The 18,097-nt window shown below is 43.5% G+C and overlaps 1 protein-coding gene across 2 annotated transcripts in view; it reads right to left on the reverse strand.

Annotated features, from left to right (window-relative positions):
• The window catches only part of Soat1 (sterol O-acyltransferase 1), a 49,551-nt gene extending 37,711 nt beyond the window's left edge, over positions 1–11,840 (reverse strand). Inside the window, exons 1-2 of one of the 2 annotated variants that reach the window (XM_070034366.1) lie at positions 11,769–11,840; positions 4,542–4,667 (exon numbers count right to left, since the gene is read on the reverse strand). In XM_070034366.1, the coding sequence (XP_069890467.1) occupies positions 4,542–4,659 (118 nt within the window). In that variant the 5' untranslated portion in view covers positions 4,660–4,667; positions 11,769–11,840. Of the gene's footprint in view, positions 1–4,541; positions 4,668–11,208; positions 11,329–11,768 lie in introns of those variants that run through there. The other variant, XM_070034365.1, reaches the window with a different exon arrangement.
• Positions 11,841–18,097: the final 6,257 nt, after the last annotated feature.

An 18,097-nucleotide genomic window follows, 5' to 3' on the forward strand; every position in this document is an offset into this window, starting at 1 on the left:
AGAGTGCTAGCCTTGAGCTGAAGTGCTGAGGGACAGCGCCCAGGCTTAGAGGTCAAGCACCATGACAAAAAAAAAACAAAAACATAATCATATAATCTCTGCATCAATAAAAATGACTTAAAGTATATATCCTTTATGAACTAATAATTTTGTCTTTATAACCTAGTAAACAAAGCAAGATAGTTACCATATATATCTATAAGACAGAAATTATTACTGGAATCAAAGAAATTAAACATCTTGCACATTGTTACATAGCAAGTAATTAAGCCTAAAGAAAACCAGGCCTTGGGGCTGGGAAGGTGGCTCAGTGGTAGAGCGCTTGCCTTGCATGCATGAGGCCCTGGGTTTGATTCCCCAGTACCACATAAGCAAAAAGAAAAAAAGCCAGAAGTGGCGCTGTGGCTCAAGTGGTAGAGTGCTAGCCTTGAGCTGAAGAGCTGAGGGACAGCGTCCAGGCCCAGAGTTCAGGCCCTATGACCGGACCCAAAAAAAGAAAAAGAAAAGAAAACCAGGTCTTCTGACCCTTAGTCATGCAGCAGTTTTTTGAAAAAATGTAAGCTACTTAGAGTGACTATATTTCTAAAGATGACTAAGAACTACTAAGCAGTGACTAATAACCACTTTTTAGGCTTCAGTTCTTGTACCAAACATTTCCTTGGGACTAAGAATGTGGCTTAGTGATAGATTGCTTGCCTCAGCATGCATGAAGCCCTGGGTTCAATTCCTCAGTACCACATACACAGAAAAAGCCAGAAGTGGTGCTGTGGCTCAAGTGGTAGAGTGTTAGCCTTGAGCAAAAAGAAGTTCAGGGAACAGCGCCTAGGCCCTGAGTTCAAGCCCCAGGACTGGCCAAAGGAAAAAGAAAAAGAAAAAAAAGAAACCAAACATTTTCTTTGTTACTTGTAGCAAATCCAGAATTGGTTAAAGTGTGAGCACACAGTAGCAGGTTTTTAGTGCCTGCAGAAGTCTATTTTTAAAAGGTTGCTAACTTGGCCAGTGAAAAACAATATAACATATAGCACAAATCTGCTCAAAATTGTGAGGTAGGAAGCTTTTATTCAATATTTTTCTTTAAACGCCCTTTTCATACCCTTCACTCAATTTTATTTTAAGTGGTAAGCTATACTGCCAAGAAAGCAGGAAAATAGTGCACACAGAAGTATGAACTGGTGTTAACATTTTTGGAAGAAAATTTAGTAACATCTAAAATTTAAATGCAAAAACACTGATCCAACCATCTTACCTTTAAGAATACATCTAGGTGTGTGCTACTACTTACTAAAATTCACTAACTCCTTTTCATAGCAAAGGATTGCTTTCTGTTTCAGAATCACCACCACTAACAAACTTAGTAGTACCCTGCCTTATATAGATCAAAGGTGCTTTCCTGACTGAATTAACACAGAGGGAAATAGAGGATGTTATTGCAAATTGGAGGGAAAGCGATCCTTATTATATATAGGACAGTTAAGTACTTAGCTAAATTGTGTTCATCCTCCTTTGTGGAAAAATTGTGTGTGGTAAAATTAGACATCTGACATACGTGAAATGATGAAGGAGCTGCATGGCTTCTCTTGAATGCTTAAAGATGAAATTTACAATCCACCTAAGTAGGTCTGAAGTAGATCTTAAAATCTGAAAACTACTCAGCCTGGTTAATAACTCTAACTGTAACCCTAGCTACTCAAGAGGCTGAGATCTAAGGATAATGGTTCAAAGTCAGCCCTGACTGAGAAGTCCTTGAGACTCATCTCCATTAACCAAAAAGCTGGAAGTGAAGCTGTGGCTCAAGTGGTAGAGTACTAGCCAAGAGTGGACAAAGCCAAGCAAGAGAGCAAGGCTCTGGGTTCAAAAATCAGTTCAGGTCCCTGTTGGTGGCAATGAAGCAGAACAGTGGTGTTGTAGAAGCAGAAAGCAAATAACCAGGAAGGGACACAATAGGAGACTGAAGGAGGACACGTCAGTGCACTATTCTCCTGGCTCCCACTGGCTTTCAGAGGTGGGTGTGAGCTGTGGCAGCCAAGGTCACAGCAGCCTAGGGAGGTGAGGCTTGCCTGTGACAACTGCTGTGGGCTCCATGAAATTAATAAAATAATAATAATAATAATAACAACAACAACAACAACAGTAACAAACTCCAGTTCAGGCACCAAAACAAACAAATAAAAAAAGCAGTTATGAGGAAGCAGGATCTCAGGAGACACTGACAATGCCCTGACCATAGACTGCTCATTTCTTCTTCTTTTTTTTTTTTTTGGTTCCAGTCATAGGGCCTAAACTCTGGGCCTGGGCGCTGTCCCTCAGCTCTTCACCTCAAGGCCAGCGCTCTACCACTTGAGCCACAGCACCACTTCTGGCTTTTTTTTTCTGCTTTATGAGGTGCTGAGGAATCGAACCCAGGGCCTCATGCATGTAAGGCAAGCGCTCTACCACCGAGCCACTTTCCCAGCCCCAAATTTTAAAACTTCTATACAAAGGATACAACCGAGTGAAAAGAACTTTATTGAACTAAATAAAATATTTTAAAATTCATTTAGTTGATGAGGATTGAATACCTAGAATACATAAAGCACTCCTATACTGAACAATGATATAACCCAATTTTAAAATGGGTAGGCAGCTGGACACTTGTGGCTCACCTGTAATCCTAGCTACTCAGGAGGCTGAGATCTGAGGATCACAGTTCAAGGCCAGCTCAGGCAACAAACTCCATGAGACTCTCATCTCCAATAAACCACTCAGAAAACTGGAAGTGGGGCTGTGGCTCAAGAGGTAGAGTGCTTGTACTGAGCTGAAGAGCTGAGGGACAGAGCCCAGGCCCAGAGATCAAGCCCCACAACCAACCAAAAAAAAAAAAAAAAAAAAAAGGGCAGGCAAAGGGCTGTCAGGAAATTTCATGTTCCACCTTAAACATTTATATTCCTAATGAGCTTCACCTTGTGATACTTATAATTAATGTAGGAAAAGCAAAAAAAAAAAAAAAGTGTCTTTATGAGAAGAAGCTTCAGGATCCCAAAGACAACCTACCTCTAAAAGTTCCACCTCTATTTGTTAACCAAACAAAGCTCAAATTTCAAATCCCTATTGAAATCAAACCTACAGAAATGTCATTGCAAAAATAAATAACTTGATGCATCAGATGACACAGACTACATTTACAAGGCTAGTGTTTTTATATAAGCCTTGACCTTAACAAGCATTAAGTCATTCTCTTTGTGCACTAAGCAAAAGTGGATATAAAAACTAATAAAACACCAGACAAGCCGGTAAGCCGGCTACTTGGGAAGAAGCAGAAATCAGGGGATCAAGGTTTAAAGGCCAGCCCAGGTATATCAACTCAATGTCTGGGTATAATGGTGTGTGCCTGTAATCACCAGCAATATGGGGAAGCACAAGTAGGAGGATCACACCCAGGCCAGCCCCCAAATAAACCAAGACCTGTAGAATAAGAAATGCAAAACAAGCCAGGCACTGGTGGCTGACGCCTGTAATCCTAGCTTCTCAGGAGGCTGAGATCTGAGAATCGCAGTTCAAAGCCAGTCCGGGCAAGAAAGTCCATGACACTCTTATCTCCAATTAATCACCAGAAAACTGGAAGTGGTGCTGTGGCTCAAGTGGTAGAACACTAGCCTTAAGCTGAAGAGCTGAGAGACAGCACCCAGGTCCGGAGTTCAAGCCCCATGATGAAGGAAGGAAGGAAGGAAGGAAGGAACAGTTCTGGGGGCATGAATCAAGTGGTGCCTGCTTAGCCAGATTAAGGCTCTGAGTTCAATCTCTAGTACTGCCAAAATAAAACTCTCTTATCTCTCCCTACGATGTATAGCTCAATACAAAATTTATGTACCTTGTTAATTATGCTAGAATTTACTTACATCTATTCTGAAATTAACAATGAGTATTACATTCATTTGCAATAATCAAATTAAATGTGTAATTTTTTTTCCAGTGTTGAAGTTCAAACTTTCACACATGCTGGCCAAACGCTTTATCACAAAGTTACATCCCAAGCCCTGGGAGTGTTTTGTTTTACCTGGAGCTCCACAAATGCAAATATGTCTGTATTGATCAGTTCTGTAGCTATGGCATCTAACAGAACTGTTCAATAATGACTAGATGGCAGAATGAAAGCACAGTGACTAACACAGAGGTCACGTTCTACAAATGTTCGCTGAACTAAATAACAATAGCTTCCTTGCTAATTTCTTTGTAACCAGAGATATAAAACTGTCGATATTCATTTACAATAAGGGATGGAAACCTACTCTAAAACATTAAATTTGTTCTCTACTTAATTCATCTCAAAAAAATTTTTTAAATGACAGGTACCTTATAATCCTGTTCACTCAGGAGGCTGAAATCGGAGGGTTGTAGACTGAAACTAGCCTGGACAGAAAAGTATTACCTTCAATTAAGGAGCAAAAAGCTGGAAGGGTGGCATAAATGGTAGAGTACTAGCTTTTAATGAAAAAGCCAAGAGCACAAGACCAAACTCAAGCCCTAGTACTGCCTCGATCCTCAAAAAAAATTAAGTGCCTCACCATTTCTGTGTGTCTCCAGGTATTCCTTCGTAAGGTTTTTCTGGTCTTCATCTTTCTCAGGGATTTCACTGGACTTTGTCACTCGGTTTCTTAAAGCCATCTTCTCTTCACCCACCATGGAGTTGCCTAGGAAAGATGCAAAAGCTTTGAATGGCCAGAAGATTCCAAATGCTCTCAACAAAAAGATGACTGCTGTACTGTCCTGATTTGATCCTTGAACATTATATACATATATGGTAAGTCACTATACATTATTAATATGCATAATTATATATCAATTAGTCTTAAAATAGAAATGCAGATGTAGCTCAGTGGTGGAGTACTTGCCTAGCACAAAATTCTTTTTAACTTCAAAATTTAGAAACTAAAAGCATGAACTAAGCACCAAACTTAGTTACTTGTACCATACCACCATGTTTTAAAGTAAAAACTGAAATTGTTTTCCTTCTTCCTTTGGTTTGACTTTAATCACATTTAAGCATTTTCTAAGTATAAGGTATCACTGACAAATAAGTAGAAATTAGCCCCTCTGAAATGATTAGTTAAGAAGGTCAAAGACCCTTTTAGAGTAATCCTGGAGATATTATAGTAACTGACTTCAAAATATATTACAGACCCATAGCAAGAAAGTAGCATAGTGCTGGCACAACAGTAGAGAGATACATGAGCAAAAGATACAGAAATAAACCCAAGCAGGGACCGACACAGGATTCTTGACAAAGACACCAAAGAGACAAGAAAAAAAAACCTCTTCAGCAAATAGTGCTTTGACTGAAAATAGATCCTATCTCTCACTTTGTACAAAAATAAACCCAAACTGGATCAAAGACCTTAAGAACTGCTGGGCACCAGTGACTCATGCTTGTAATCCTAGCTTCTCAGGAGGCTGAGATCTGAGGATCGAGGTTCAAAGCCAGCCCAGGTAGGAAAATTCATGAGGCCTTTGTCTCCAATTAACCAACACTCAGTCAACTTTACACTTTATCTTGACAATCTCACATATTATCCTCAGTATGTTAAATAAAAATGTCCCCAGGTGCTAGTGGCTCATATCTTAATCCTAGCTACTCAAGAAGACTGAGACCTGGGACTGAGAAGTGAAGATGGCAAGTTTGAAGCCAGCCTGGGAAGGACAGACCATGAGACACTCATCTCAGAAGCAGAGGTGTGGTTCAAGTGGAAAAGCATCAGCCTTAAGGAAAAAACAAAAACAAAAACATTGTTTCCAAGTCCTGAGTTCAAGCCCCAGTACTGATACCAAAAAAAGGGGGGGGCTGGGAAGGTGGCTCAGTGGTAGAGCGCTTGCCTTGCATGCATGAGGCCCTGGGTTCGATTCCTCAGCACCACATAAGCAAAAAGAAAAAAGCCAGAAGTGGCACTGTGGCTCAAGTGGTAGAGCTAGCCTTGAGCTGAAGAGCTGAGGGACAGCGCCCAGGCCCAGAGTTCAGGCCCCACAACCGGACCAAAATAAAATAAAATAAAAGCTACATATCTATCTCTTATATGTTAAATGTTAGTCAAACATAAATTACAGTTCAACTTCTTCTTGTGTACGCTTTTAGATGTAGTTGATAAATTAAATGACATAATTATATGCTTTTCAAATGCAGTTGAAAGAAACTAACTTTGTCTTCTATACAGATGTGTAAGAAAGAGATCAATCACTTAAAATGGTTCCTTTCAATTTTAACCAAGTCTTCCTATCATGTAAATTCTAAGATGAAGTCTGAGTTGAGCTCTTCCTCCTCCTCGTATGCCAGCTAATTATATAGCGTTGTTTATTCAGGAAATGGAGGTGATTCTTGGCTAAATTCTTCCTCTTCTAGGCAGATCACGTTGGCCCTCGTGCAGAAACAGAGCACTGTAAACACTGAGAACAAGCAAGGAACAGTGTGCAGAGCACACACCATCCAGGTGAGATACAAGCCAACTTACCTTTTTGACCACCACATACAAAAGAACCTGTGCATGCATCCATCCTCTTAACCAACCTAGATAGCAGCAGGGCAAAACAAACTACTTCAGGTGCTGCAAAGTCAAAAATTCAAGCTGAAGCCTGGTAATTGTGGCTCATGCCTATAATCCTAGCTACTCAGGAGACTGAGATCTGAGAATCCCTGCTTGAAGCCAGCCTAGGTGGGAAAGTCTGTGAGACTCTTACCTCCAATTAACCACCAAAAAGCCAGTCATGGATCTGTGACAAGGGGCAGAGTGCTAGCCTTGAGCAAAAACAAAAAACAAAAACCTAAGGGCCTGTGCATCAGTGGCTCACACCTGTAATCCTAGCTGCTCAGGAAGCTGAGGTCTGCAGATGGCAGTTCAAAGCCAGCCAGTTCAAAACCTTGTCTCCAATAAACCACCAGAAAACCTGAAATGGCGCTGTTGCTTAAGTGGTATAATGTTCACCTTGAGCTGAAGAGCTCAGGGACAGCACCCAGGCCCAGATTTCAAGCCCCACAACCACCACCAACAACAACAAAAAGCTAAGGGTCAGAGTCCAGACCCTGAGTTCAAATCGAGCCCCAATACCAGCACACATTCAAACCCTCAAACCAAGTACTCAGAAGGCTGATGCAGGTATACACATGTATGTGCCTAAAGCTATATGTGTGTATGTATGTTCAAACTACACAGTTAATGTTAAATGAATTTTAAGTGCTAACCTAGATCGTTACCCTATGTGAGGTGAAGTAGTCTTGCCCTCCTATTAATACAGGGCCTGAAGTGGGAGTTATTATATATTACACTCCCATATTTTCTATTACTTCAAGGTCAGCCAGGTAATTACACTTGACAATTGTCTTCAGTATATAGTTTTACTATCACACTCATCATTTACTGAGGATCAGAATACTCCACTCAGTCCCCTTGTTCTTTCTGCCACTAACTCTTCTGTATTTCTTTTAATTGGATGCATTTTTTTTTGGGGGGGGTGAGCCTGAACTCTGGGCCTGGGCACTGTCCCTCAGCTCTTCAGCTCAAGGCTAGTGCTCTACCACTTGAGCCACAGGGCCACTTCCGGCTTTTTTTTTTTTTTGCTTATGTGGTGCTGAGGAATCGAACCCAGGGCCTCAGGCATGCAAGGCAAGCGCTCTACCACTGAGCCACCTTCCCAGCCCTGCATTTCTTTTATTTCAACATCCATACATACATCTATACAGTGCCCTGGCTCCAACTACAACTTCTTGCCTCCCACAGCTGTTCTTACATCAGTCACGCCTTCCTCTGTCTAGACAGTACTGTTAACCCTCCCACCACCTCGGTCAGACTTCTGTAAGTACATGTAAGAACTTAACATTTCCATATAGATATTTCATAGACTTCTCCAACATGGCAAAACCTGAAATACTGACATACTTGCAACTCTAGTTGCTGTCTTCTCCACCTCAGCAGCCATTTATTTGCCCAACTGCTGCTATTCACTTAGGAACCACCTTTGATTAGGTACCACTCTCATCTGACCCCAACAGCAAGTCCATTTCACATTACCTTCAAAATACATATAGTTCTAATCTCTGACTTATATCTGCCACTTTCACTATAGTGTCTCCTAACTGGTCTCCCTTCCCTTTCCCCCCCCCCCTCTTTAATTTTTCTTTCAAACACAGGACCAGAATAAACTTTTTTTTTTCCCCTTCTGGTTGTGGGGCCTGAACTCTGGGCTTGAGCGCTGTCTCTCAGCTCTTCAGCTCAAGGCTAGTGCCCTACCACTTGAACCACAGTACCACTTCTGGCTTTTTCTGCTTATGTGGTGCTGAGGAATCGAACCCAGGGCCTCATGCATGCAAGGCAAGTACTCTACCACTGAGCCACCTTCCCAGTCCCAGGACTTTTTAAAAAGTTAGTCAGGGACTAGGAATCTAGCTCAATGGCAGAGCACTTACCTGGCACATATGAGACCCTGAGTTTGATCTCCAACATTGAAAGGGGAAAAATAAACTAAAAGAACCAACAGAGATTTTTAATCAGAGAGTGACCCAGTATTTATCTTTAGGAAGATTAACTCAGAAACAAAGTAGAAGATATGTTAGAGAAGACAAGATTGATAAAGACAACAATGAGTTCACACACAAAGGCCTGAAGGCAGGCTCATATGACATGTATTTATTAAAATAAGAAGAAAAAGATAAAGGAAATGATATACATTTACAAATATTAACCTCAAGAGTCTAAGCTATCCAGCTGCTCCATGGAGATCCCATGTGAGTTTGTTAACTCACTGACAAAAGCTACAGATGTGTGATTATGCCATGTAATTATAGGTGGAAGAAAAAGACAAGCAGATCAACTATTACATGCCTGTAGGCTAGCCTAGTGACTTTGACCAGCTGAATACACAAGTCAGGGCTAAAGATAGAGATTTGGGATTCAGCAGTGAACTGGAAGCTAAGAACTCCCAAGAAATGAATTAAGCACTCTTCCAGAAGTTTCCTAGGAAATAACCAAACTGACATTTACATAACTCTTCTTTAACAAAACCCATGCCTTAGATAGGACTACTGCATTTTGTAGGTAGACAAATAATCTTCCCAATACCCAGGGGCTTTCAAAGAACTAAGTAAAAATGAAAGGCACAGAAGAAATTATAGAAGAAGCAGGAAGAAATGACGGTAGACTCAGAAACAAGCAATGCTAGAAACCAAGAGGATATGAAAGGGGTTATCTAGAGTCAACACCGCGGAAAATTCAAAAGAAACACACACACTCACAGGACACGAGAAGGATATTTCACAATAGCTATGCCTTACTTAATTCTACGTACAGTTTCAGGAAGAAGGACAAATATATTGGTGTAGATTGCAAAATGAGTGAAAAGCAATCATGAAACTAGTCTCTTAAGAGCTCCAGCAGTGAAGGAACTGGAAACTAGAGTTTATGAAGCCAGCACCATTTACAAGGCTGAGTACTACCATAGTGTCCTACACTTTATTTACCATGTCCACTCTATTTTCAAAAATGCAGGAGATTTATGAATGCTAAGAACCTTGTTCAGTCACACAGCCAGTGAGCGGCGGTGGAAGTATCTCCCCAACACACTGATGTAAAGTTGGCTGGCTGGATGAAAAAAATGTAAGGAGTCAATCTATGCATTAGATAGATCCTGTTCTGTATTGTCGAACTTATCTTCAAAATGCATGCAAAAAGAATTAGTCTGAGAAACACATGAACTGTGTTTCCAAAGGTCTATAAAACCATATTGTGAATAAATATTGTCTACTTCAGGGAAGAACTTTGCTATATAATCCTGAGGGACTTCCCTGAAGTACAAGAGAAACAACTGTAAAAAAAAAAAAAAAATGAACTGTCTCCCAAAAAAGACTGGCCCCAATTATAACCCTACTGCTTTTATAGCAGACTAGGTCACAATGTCAGCTTAACTCCAAATGCATTTACAACTGTATGATTAATACAACCATTTACCCAAGATGGCAACCAACCCCAGAGGGCAGGCAGTCTTCTGGGCCAGACCCTGAGAAGATGACTAGCTCAATTTTCATGAAATTTCCTAGATCTCCTTAACCAACACAACTCATTACAATTGATAATTAACTGATGGCAGCATGCTAGGGAAGCTAGGGATGACTGTCTTCCAGGGGAAGTGTTATCTATGCTGATATCTGAGGGGTTATCTATGCTGATATCTGAGGGGTGCTCAGGGTTGGCAAAACGAGATCGAGAAGTGAGAGAGGATCAAGGCCAGGAGATCAGAGGAGTCTGTAGGAAGGGGTCAGGGGTTATAAAAAAAACAAGTGTAAGCCTTGAGCCTGGAGAGGCAGGAGGAAAAAGCCTTGAGCGGCTGGCTGGACACAGAGGAAGAGTGAGCTCACTCCCATTCTGGTCTTTATCCCAAAGACAAGGTGAAACCTTTACGGCTTCCAACCACGTGACGTATCCAGACTCGTGCATCTCTCCACGCGGACTCTTCCCTCCACCCACTCCCGGGCCACCCCAGCACAGGTTTCCTTCGCAAGGGAGTCACGATGCAGCCCAGCAAAGACAAGCGAGATAAAACAATTCTCCCAAGGTGAATTCTGCATTAAGAGGAGGAAGACTCTGAGACGAAGAAGAAGAAAAAGTAGTTTAAACAAGTGGCAGCTACTTAAATATTAAAGAGACAGTGCATGTAAACTTTCTAACTATGCACGCCTCACCAACGACACTGCTGTGGGCATTTAAAGCCAAAGATAGTGACCGGCCTAATACTCAAAGACAAAGCCTGATGTGTTGGATTGAGGGTTCGTCTCCGTACCCGCCCGTCCCTTCCCACACTTTCTTTCCCCTGAACCCAACAACAGCTGTCTTCTCGTGTCCGTGTCTCTGCTGTTCAACTTTGGGAAGAATGAACCGTCTCGTAACCCATCAACTTTCTCCGGCGCCAGCTCAGAGGTGTCACTGGATTCAGGGGACACCCGAGGAGCGCACAGGGTTTCAAAGACGGCCAGCGATCCGGATGCCCGAGGGGAACTTTCCCGCCCTTCCCACTCGGCGGGGCCTTCCCGCCCCAGGCTGCTGGGGGCCACGTCGCCTCCGCGCAGCCGAGGACCAGGCCAGGCCCGCACAGCCTCCACCCGTCCCGCTCCTCCCAGGCTGAGGGAGAAGCCGAGGGGGGCAGGAGGGGAGGCGATCCAGGCCCGAAAGAAGGGAGGGAGGGGGAGCATCAGGTTACCTGGGGCCGGAGACCGGCTGCGGGAACACAGACAAAGAGGGCGGCCACTGCGCGGCCCGCTGGAGAGGACGCTTCCGAAAGATGTCCCAGCGCCCAGGGCCCAAAACGCCAGCAGCGCCCGCCGCGGAGGAAGATAAAGCAGCCGACACCGCCCCCCCCCACCCCCTCCGCCGCCCTCCGCCCCCAGCCTCCCAGCCCGCCCGGCGGCGTCACGCGCACGGCCCTCGGGCTCGGGATGCCATTGGTGGTCCCGCGAGCGCCAGGCCCCGCCCATGGCCACGCCCCCTCCCCGGCCGCGCGGGTACCCGGAGCCCCAGCCCAGCGGCAGCCCCGGCCGCTGGAGCCGCGGGGGCCGCGGGTCCCCGCGCGTGCCGGTAGCTCGCGCGACACGGACACAACGGCCTTGCTCTCCACTCCCACCCCGGCGATCGCGTGTGCGGAGGGCAGAGTCGCGGCCGGGACAACTTCCCGCAAGTCCGAAAGGACAGGCCGCCTGGGCCGCTGCTTCTGTGGACCCCCGAAGCCCCTGTCTGGGGGAGCGGTGGGGCGGCCGAACCCACCTGCAGGAGCAAAGCTGAGGGTGTAGGCGACAACTTGGGCCTTAGGCCGCCTTGTATCTAAAACCTGCACTGGACCTTGACCTTGAGCAGCGAGAGCACTAGATAAGGAGACCGAAGTGAATCCTGTGAAACGCTGGGGTGATGTAGTCGTTGCAATTTAGGGTTCTTGGGGCCGGTGATTGGCTCAGGAGGCCGAGAGTTCTGAGGGTCGAAGTTGGAAGCTAGCTGGAGCAGGAAAGTCCGTGAGACTTTTATCTTCAGTTAATAACAACAACAACAACAAGACCGGTAGAGCTGTTGCTCCTGGGGTAGAGCACTTAGCCTTGAGCAAAATCTCAGGCCCAGCGCCCAGACCCTGAGTTCAAGCCCCAGGACCTGCACACATACATTAAAAAGACCCTGCTGCTCATTACTGGAAGAAAAATGATGCAGAAGGATTTAGGGCGTAGATTAGATCCGAGAAACGGCTCAGATTTCACGAAGGCAAAGGTGTCAGTGAATTGAGGATAAAAATAGGTGAGGGAGAATGCTGAGAAGCAAGATTCCACTGTCACACAGTGAGTGCTAAGCAGTGTCAGCTAACCTGGCAGGTTGGTCACTCCATCCCTGCTCTGCTGGATTGGTCCTTCCTGTCCAGATCAAAATGCAGTAACTACTCTTTTTTTTTCTTTTTTTCTTTCTTTTTTTTTTTTTTGCCAGTCATGGGGCTTCAACTCCGGGCCTGGGCGCTGTCCCTCAGCATTTCAGCTCAAGGATAGCGCTCTACCACTTGAGCCACAGCGCCACTTCTGGCTTTTTCTGTTTATGTGCTGAGGAATCGAACCCAGGGCCTCCTGCATGCAGCGCAAAAACTTTACCACTGGACCTTCCCAGCCCAGAAACTACTCTTGTAGACCTTTTAACCATGTGGATTTTTGGCTGGGTGTTGATGGCTCGTTTGTATAATCCTAGCCTTTCAGGTGACTGAGATCTGAGTTCAAAGTCAGCCAGGGACTTGAGTAAAAAAGATAAGGGAGAGTGCCTTTTGTTTCAGTTAAAAAAACAAAAACAAAAACATGTGGGTCCCAGTATGGTGGTTCAAACCTGTGATCCTAACTGGGCACAGATTAGGGAAATGTAAATTCCAGGTTAGCCACTCTCCCCCTCAAAAAAAAAAAAAATGTCAGGAGTCCTATGGCAACCACCTTCTGGGTGCTGACAGGTGCCCGTTACCCAGCTATAAAGGAAGCACCACAATGGGCCCTGTGACTTGGGTCTGTCATCCCCAGAGACATAAAAGTGTGAAGTGGGACCCTACTTCAAAAATAGCCAGTGCAAAAACTGGTGAGGAGAATGGCTCAAGTAGTAGAGGCATTTACCTACAAGCACAAATAACACATATGCACATTTCACCTAGTGGTTTCGGTGCAAGGGGTATTGCAATGGGTCAAACAGTAACCTCTACAGGAGAAACATGAGAAAAAAAATGGGAGAAATAAGGAAACAAGATAATTGCAGATTTGATTAGTGTTAAGAAAACAAAACATTCCTTAGAGCAAGATGTGAAACCATGGCAAAAACATCACTAAAAGCCTTCTTGCTGTTTCTTAAGGAAAGGTACAGTGTGTTTTAGGACATAACTTTGATACAACAATTGATGGGTTAGATTTGTAAGAACAAAGGTATACAGGATTTTCGGAAGTGACCTAAGCTTAGACATAATGTGGAGGAGTCAGCTGTGCCAACTATAGGAATAAGGATCATTCTAGACAGAGGATGGTAAGTGTGAAGACTTGTGCTAATCAACTGAGGGACAAGAGGCTAGAACACACTGGAGCCCAGGAGGAAGGGGGCTGAGGCTGGAGCATTGAGTGGAGCCCAACCACATTATTTGTTGAGAAGTGTAAAGGAAAGATCATAAAGGATTTGGGGTGTTTTTGTTTGTTTTTGTTGGTCATAGGGCCTGAACTCTTGGGCCTAAGCACTGTCCCTCAGCTCTTCAGCTCAAGGCTAGCTCTACCACTTGAGCCACAGCACCATTTCCACCTTTTTCTGCTTATGTGGTGCTGAGGAATCGAACTCAGGGCCTCATGCAAGCAAGGCAAGCATTCTACCACTGAGCCCCCTTCCCAGCCCCTTTGTTTTCTTTATATAAACCTGTTTTACAGATGATAATTTGGAGAGGTACATGATGGAACAAAGAAATGACAGGAAATTATTGGGCAAGCCCACTGGATGGTAGTTAGCCTAATTAGATTAGTAGCTGTAGAAATAAAAGATTTCAGTATACTTCCCTGAGGTGCAAGTGGGAAGAAAGTACACAAGGTAACTCTAGGACATTTACCTTAAGCAATTGAGATAAAAGCCATTTATTTAGTGCAGAGGTGAATATGTATGATCGGAGAGAGTCCACAAGCCTCTGACCAGAAGCTCTGTGTGTCTCACCAGTGTCCTGAAAAATCTCACATTCAGTCCCTGGGGTCAGGGTTTAGGTCAATGCTAAAAGATATATGTAAAAAATGCCTATCAACCTGGCAGGTGCTAGACAGTGATCAAGTGGATCAAGTAGTAGAGCACCTACCCAAGAAAATGTGAAGCCATGAGTTCAATCCTCAGTCCTTCCAAAAAATAAAGTACCTAACAAATAGGACCATAGTTTATATTCAATGAGTTAAGCCTTTCAAAGTTTTACATACAGATCCCCATTTATGTGCAGCGATTCTTACACATGACTACTAGAAGCTCTCTAACTGAGAGCTAACTGAACTTAGTAGTTTAGTTGGTAGGATTGGGAGGAACATTGCAAACAAAGGAAAAAAGTCAAAAGGCCAAAAGACAAGAATCATCTAGAAAAAATGCACAAGGCCAAGTATTGTTAAAGTGCTAAGAAGTATGACACATTCTGATTCAGGCTCTCTTAGACAGTGGGGAGCCAAGAAAGGAAGTTAAGTAGGAAGGAGTCATGGCTCAGGAGCTCATACTGGAGGAAGATGCATCTGGAGGTGGATACATTAATTGAAAGGTAGATGTGGTAATTGAGGCACATGACAAAGACCTAAACTCAGGCAATAACCCAGGTGAATACAGATGGGGGATGGGGGAGGATACCTGAGAGATATTTAAAGTGACAGCTGACAGATCGTGTTTGGCTCTGAAGGTTAAGGATGTATTCAGAATTACCAGAAGGCGGCCAGGCACCGGTGGTTCACACCTGTAAACCTAGCTACTCAGGAGGCTGAGATCTGAGGATCATGGTTCAAAGTCAGCCCGGGCAGGAAAAGCCATGAGACTCTTATCTCCAATAAACCACTCAGAAAATTGGAAGTGGCACTGGGGCTCAAGTGGTAGAGTGCTTGCCTTGAGCTGAAGAGCTGAAGGACAGCGCCCAGGCCCAGAGTTCAAGCCCATGACCCACAAAAAAAAAAAAAAAATGACCAGAAGACTGGGTGACTAGAGTTAGTAACTGAGGTAAATAAAAATATATCCTGGAGAAGGAGTAAGAATAAGTTTTATACCAGTTCATATCTAAACTCTATTACTTCTCCTATTGAAACATGAAGGCTTTTTGTTTTATTTTACAAATAAGAATCAACCAAGGGGGGAGGCTGGGAAGGGATGTGAAGGGTAAACCAAAGGAGGAGGCTGCAATGCTTGGTAAGAAATGTACGCATTATCCTGCCCATGTAATTGTAACCCCTCTGTACAGTATGTTCACAAATAAAATTAAATTAAATTTTAAAAAAAGAATCAACCAAGCTTTATTTTCATAATAGCTTTGTTTTTTTCTGTCAGTCAAGGGGCTTGAACTCTTGGCCTGGGAACAATCCTTCAGCTCTTTAGCTCAAGGCAAGTGCTCTACCACTTGAGCTACAGTGCCATTTCAGGCTTTCTGGTGGTTTATTGGAGATAAGAGTCTCATGGACTTTCCTGCTCCGGCTGGCTTTGAACTGCAATCCTCAGATCTCAGCCTCCTGAGTAGCTAGGATTACAGGCGTGAGCCACCGGCGCCCGGCTTAGCTTTTTTTTTTTTTTTTTTCTGATTATGTCAATATGCACACTTCTTGCAGAAAAATAAAATCAAATACAGAAAAGTACTAAGCTTAAAGCCATCTGGTATTTTCCTCAAAGATACAGCTACATTTTGGTGTGGAGAAGGAAAGAATGGCTGGAGCCTGAATTCTGGGCCCCACTGCGAGAAGGCTCCATGTTCTAACAGAGAGCCTAAAGGGGGCACTGAAGAGGAACCACGTCAGATTTTAAAACACGAACTCACCTCACTTTCTCAAAGGACCTCATCTCCCTTAATGATGCCACACAGGAAATAAGTCTTCATCTCATCCCACTGGCAGGCCAGCAAGTGGGAAACAGAAGAGTCTAAACCATAGTAGAGAGCTTAGATTGAAGAGATCCTGAGAACCTGGGGAACTAGAATCCTGCCTTGTTTGTATATTCCTGAAACACGATACCTGTGTATCATCTGATAAATGTACTGACAAAAATTTTAGTCAACTGAGTGTGGTGGCATATTGCTGTAAGTAACAGGCTGGGGTAGGAAGATCAAGAGTTCAAGTCCACCCTGATAACAGGGTTTCAGTCCACTGGGTCTACGTAATGAGACTTGTCTTGAAAGCCAAGTAGCAGTGAGATTGATTGGAGCTATACTATAAACGTGTGATGAAATACCACAGTGAAATATTCTGTATTACTAATATAAACTAAAACCTATGTAAAACAAGGCTGGACATAGTGACATACACCTATAATTCCAGCTCTGCCAGTAGTGGAAGAATTGTAGACCAAAGCTAGCCTAGACAAAACACAAGAGAGCCTATCTGAAAAGTAACTATAGCATGGGAGGAAAAAAAAAAAAAAAGGAAAGCTAAGGACATGGCTTAAGAGGTAGAGTACCTGCCTATCATGCAAGACCCTGACTTCAAACCATAGCAACACAGTAAATATAACAATAAATAAATTAAAATTTAAAAAACGAGTTCATGAAACAAAGGCATAAGGCCCTGTAAGTCTGACAAAATTATACTCCTTCCTTCAGTGATTCAGTCATCTTGAAAGTTAATACATCATGCCTAGTGCTAGTGGTTCACACCTGTAATCCTAGCTACTCAGGAGGCTGAGATCTGAGGATCACAATTTGAAGCCAACCCAGGCAGTAAAGTCTGTGAAAGTTTTTTGGTCTTTTTTTTGCCAGTCCTGGGGCTTAAACTCAAGGCCTGGGCACTGTCTCTGAGCCTCTTTGTGCTCAAGGTTAGCGCTCTACCACTTTAGCCACAGTGCCACTTCCAGCATTTTCCTCAATAGTTTATTGAAGATAAGAGAGAGTCTCAAGGACTTTTCTTGTCCGGGCTGGCTTCAAACTGTAATCCTCAGATCTCAGCCTCCTAAGTAGCTAGGATTTCAGTGGTGAGCCACCAGCGCCTGGCTGTGTGAGATTATCTCCTCTAAACCTACCAATAAAAGCCAGAATTGGAGCTCTGGCTCAAGCAGTATAGCCCTAGCCTTGAGTAAAAGAAGCTCAGAGACAGCACCCAGATCTTGAGTTCAAGCCCCAGGATCAGCACACAAAAAAAAAAAACAACTAAACAAAAAACCCTGGGAAGGACACAGTTTGACCCATTATAAAACAATGAGATGTACAAGACACTATGTTGAAAACTTAACAACTTGGGGTGGGGGTGGGAGGAGTTGGGGAGTTGGGAAGGTCAGGAGGGAAGGGATGGTAGGGGAAAAACAAAGGAGGAGGTAACAAATGCTCTATAGGAAATGTACTCGTTTACTCATGTAACTGTAACCCCTCTGTAAAGTATTTTTACAATAAAAAAAATATACAAAAAAAAACCCCACAAAAAACAAAAAACCCTGAGGCTGGGCACCAAGTGGCTCATGCCTGTAATCCTAGCTACTCAGGAGACTGAGATCTGAGGATCTTGGTTCAATGCCACCCTGACCAGGAAAGTCCCTGAGACTCATCTCCAGTTAACCATCAGAAAACCGGAAGTGGCACTGTGGCTCAAGTGGTAGAGTACTTGCCTTGAGCTGAAGAGCTAAGGGATAGCATCTAGGCTCAGAGTTCAAGCCCCATGACCAACCAAAAACAAAACAAAACAAAACCTGGGTTTCTATTTCCTGGAATCTGTTTCATTAGTATTTTAAATATTCAGAGGAGTTATGTCCTTTAGTCCTTTAGTAAATGCCTACAGTCCTATATAAGTATGTCAAGTTGTATTTTATTTTTTTATTTTTTTTCAAGTTGTATTTTAGATCTAGCTTCTACGTATAAGAGAAAACAGGCACCATTTGTTAGAAAATATTTTTTAAGGAGCTGAGTAGAAAGT

The sequence above is a fragment of the Dipodomys merriami genome, unplaced genomic scaffold, assembly GCF_024711535.1.
Source record: "Dipodomys merriami isolate MVZ:Mamm:240054 unplaced genomic scaffold, mDipMer1.0.p SCAF_24, whole genome shotgun sequence".
Classification (NCBI taxonomy): Eukaryota; Metazoa; Chordata; class Mammalia; order Rodentia; family Heteromyidae; genus Dipodomys; species Dipodomys merriami.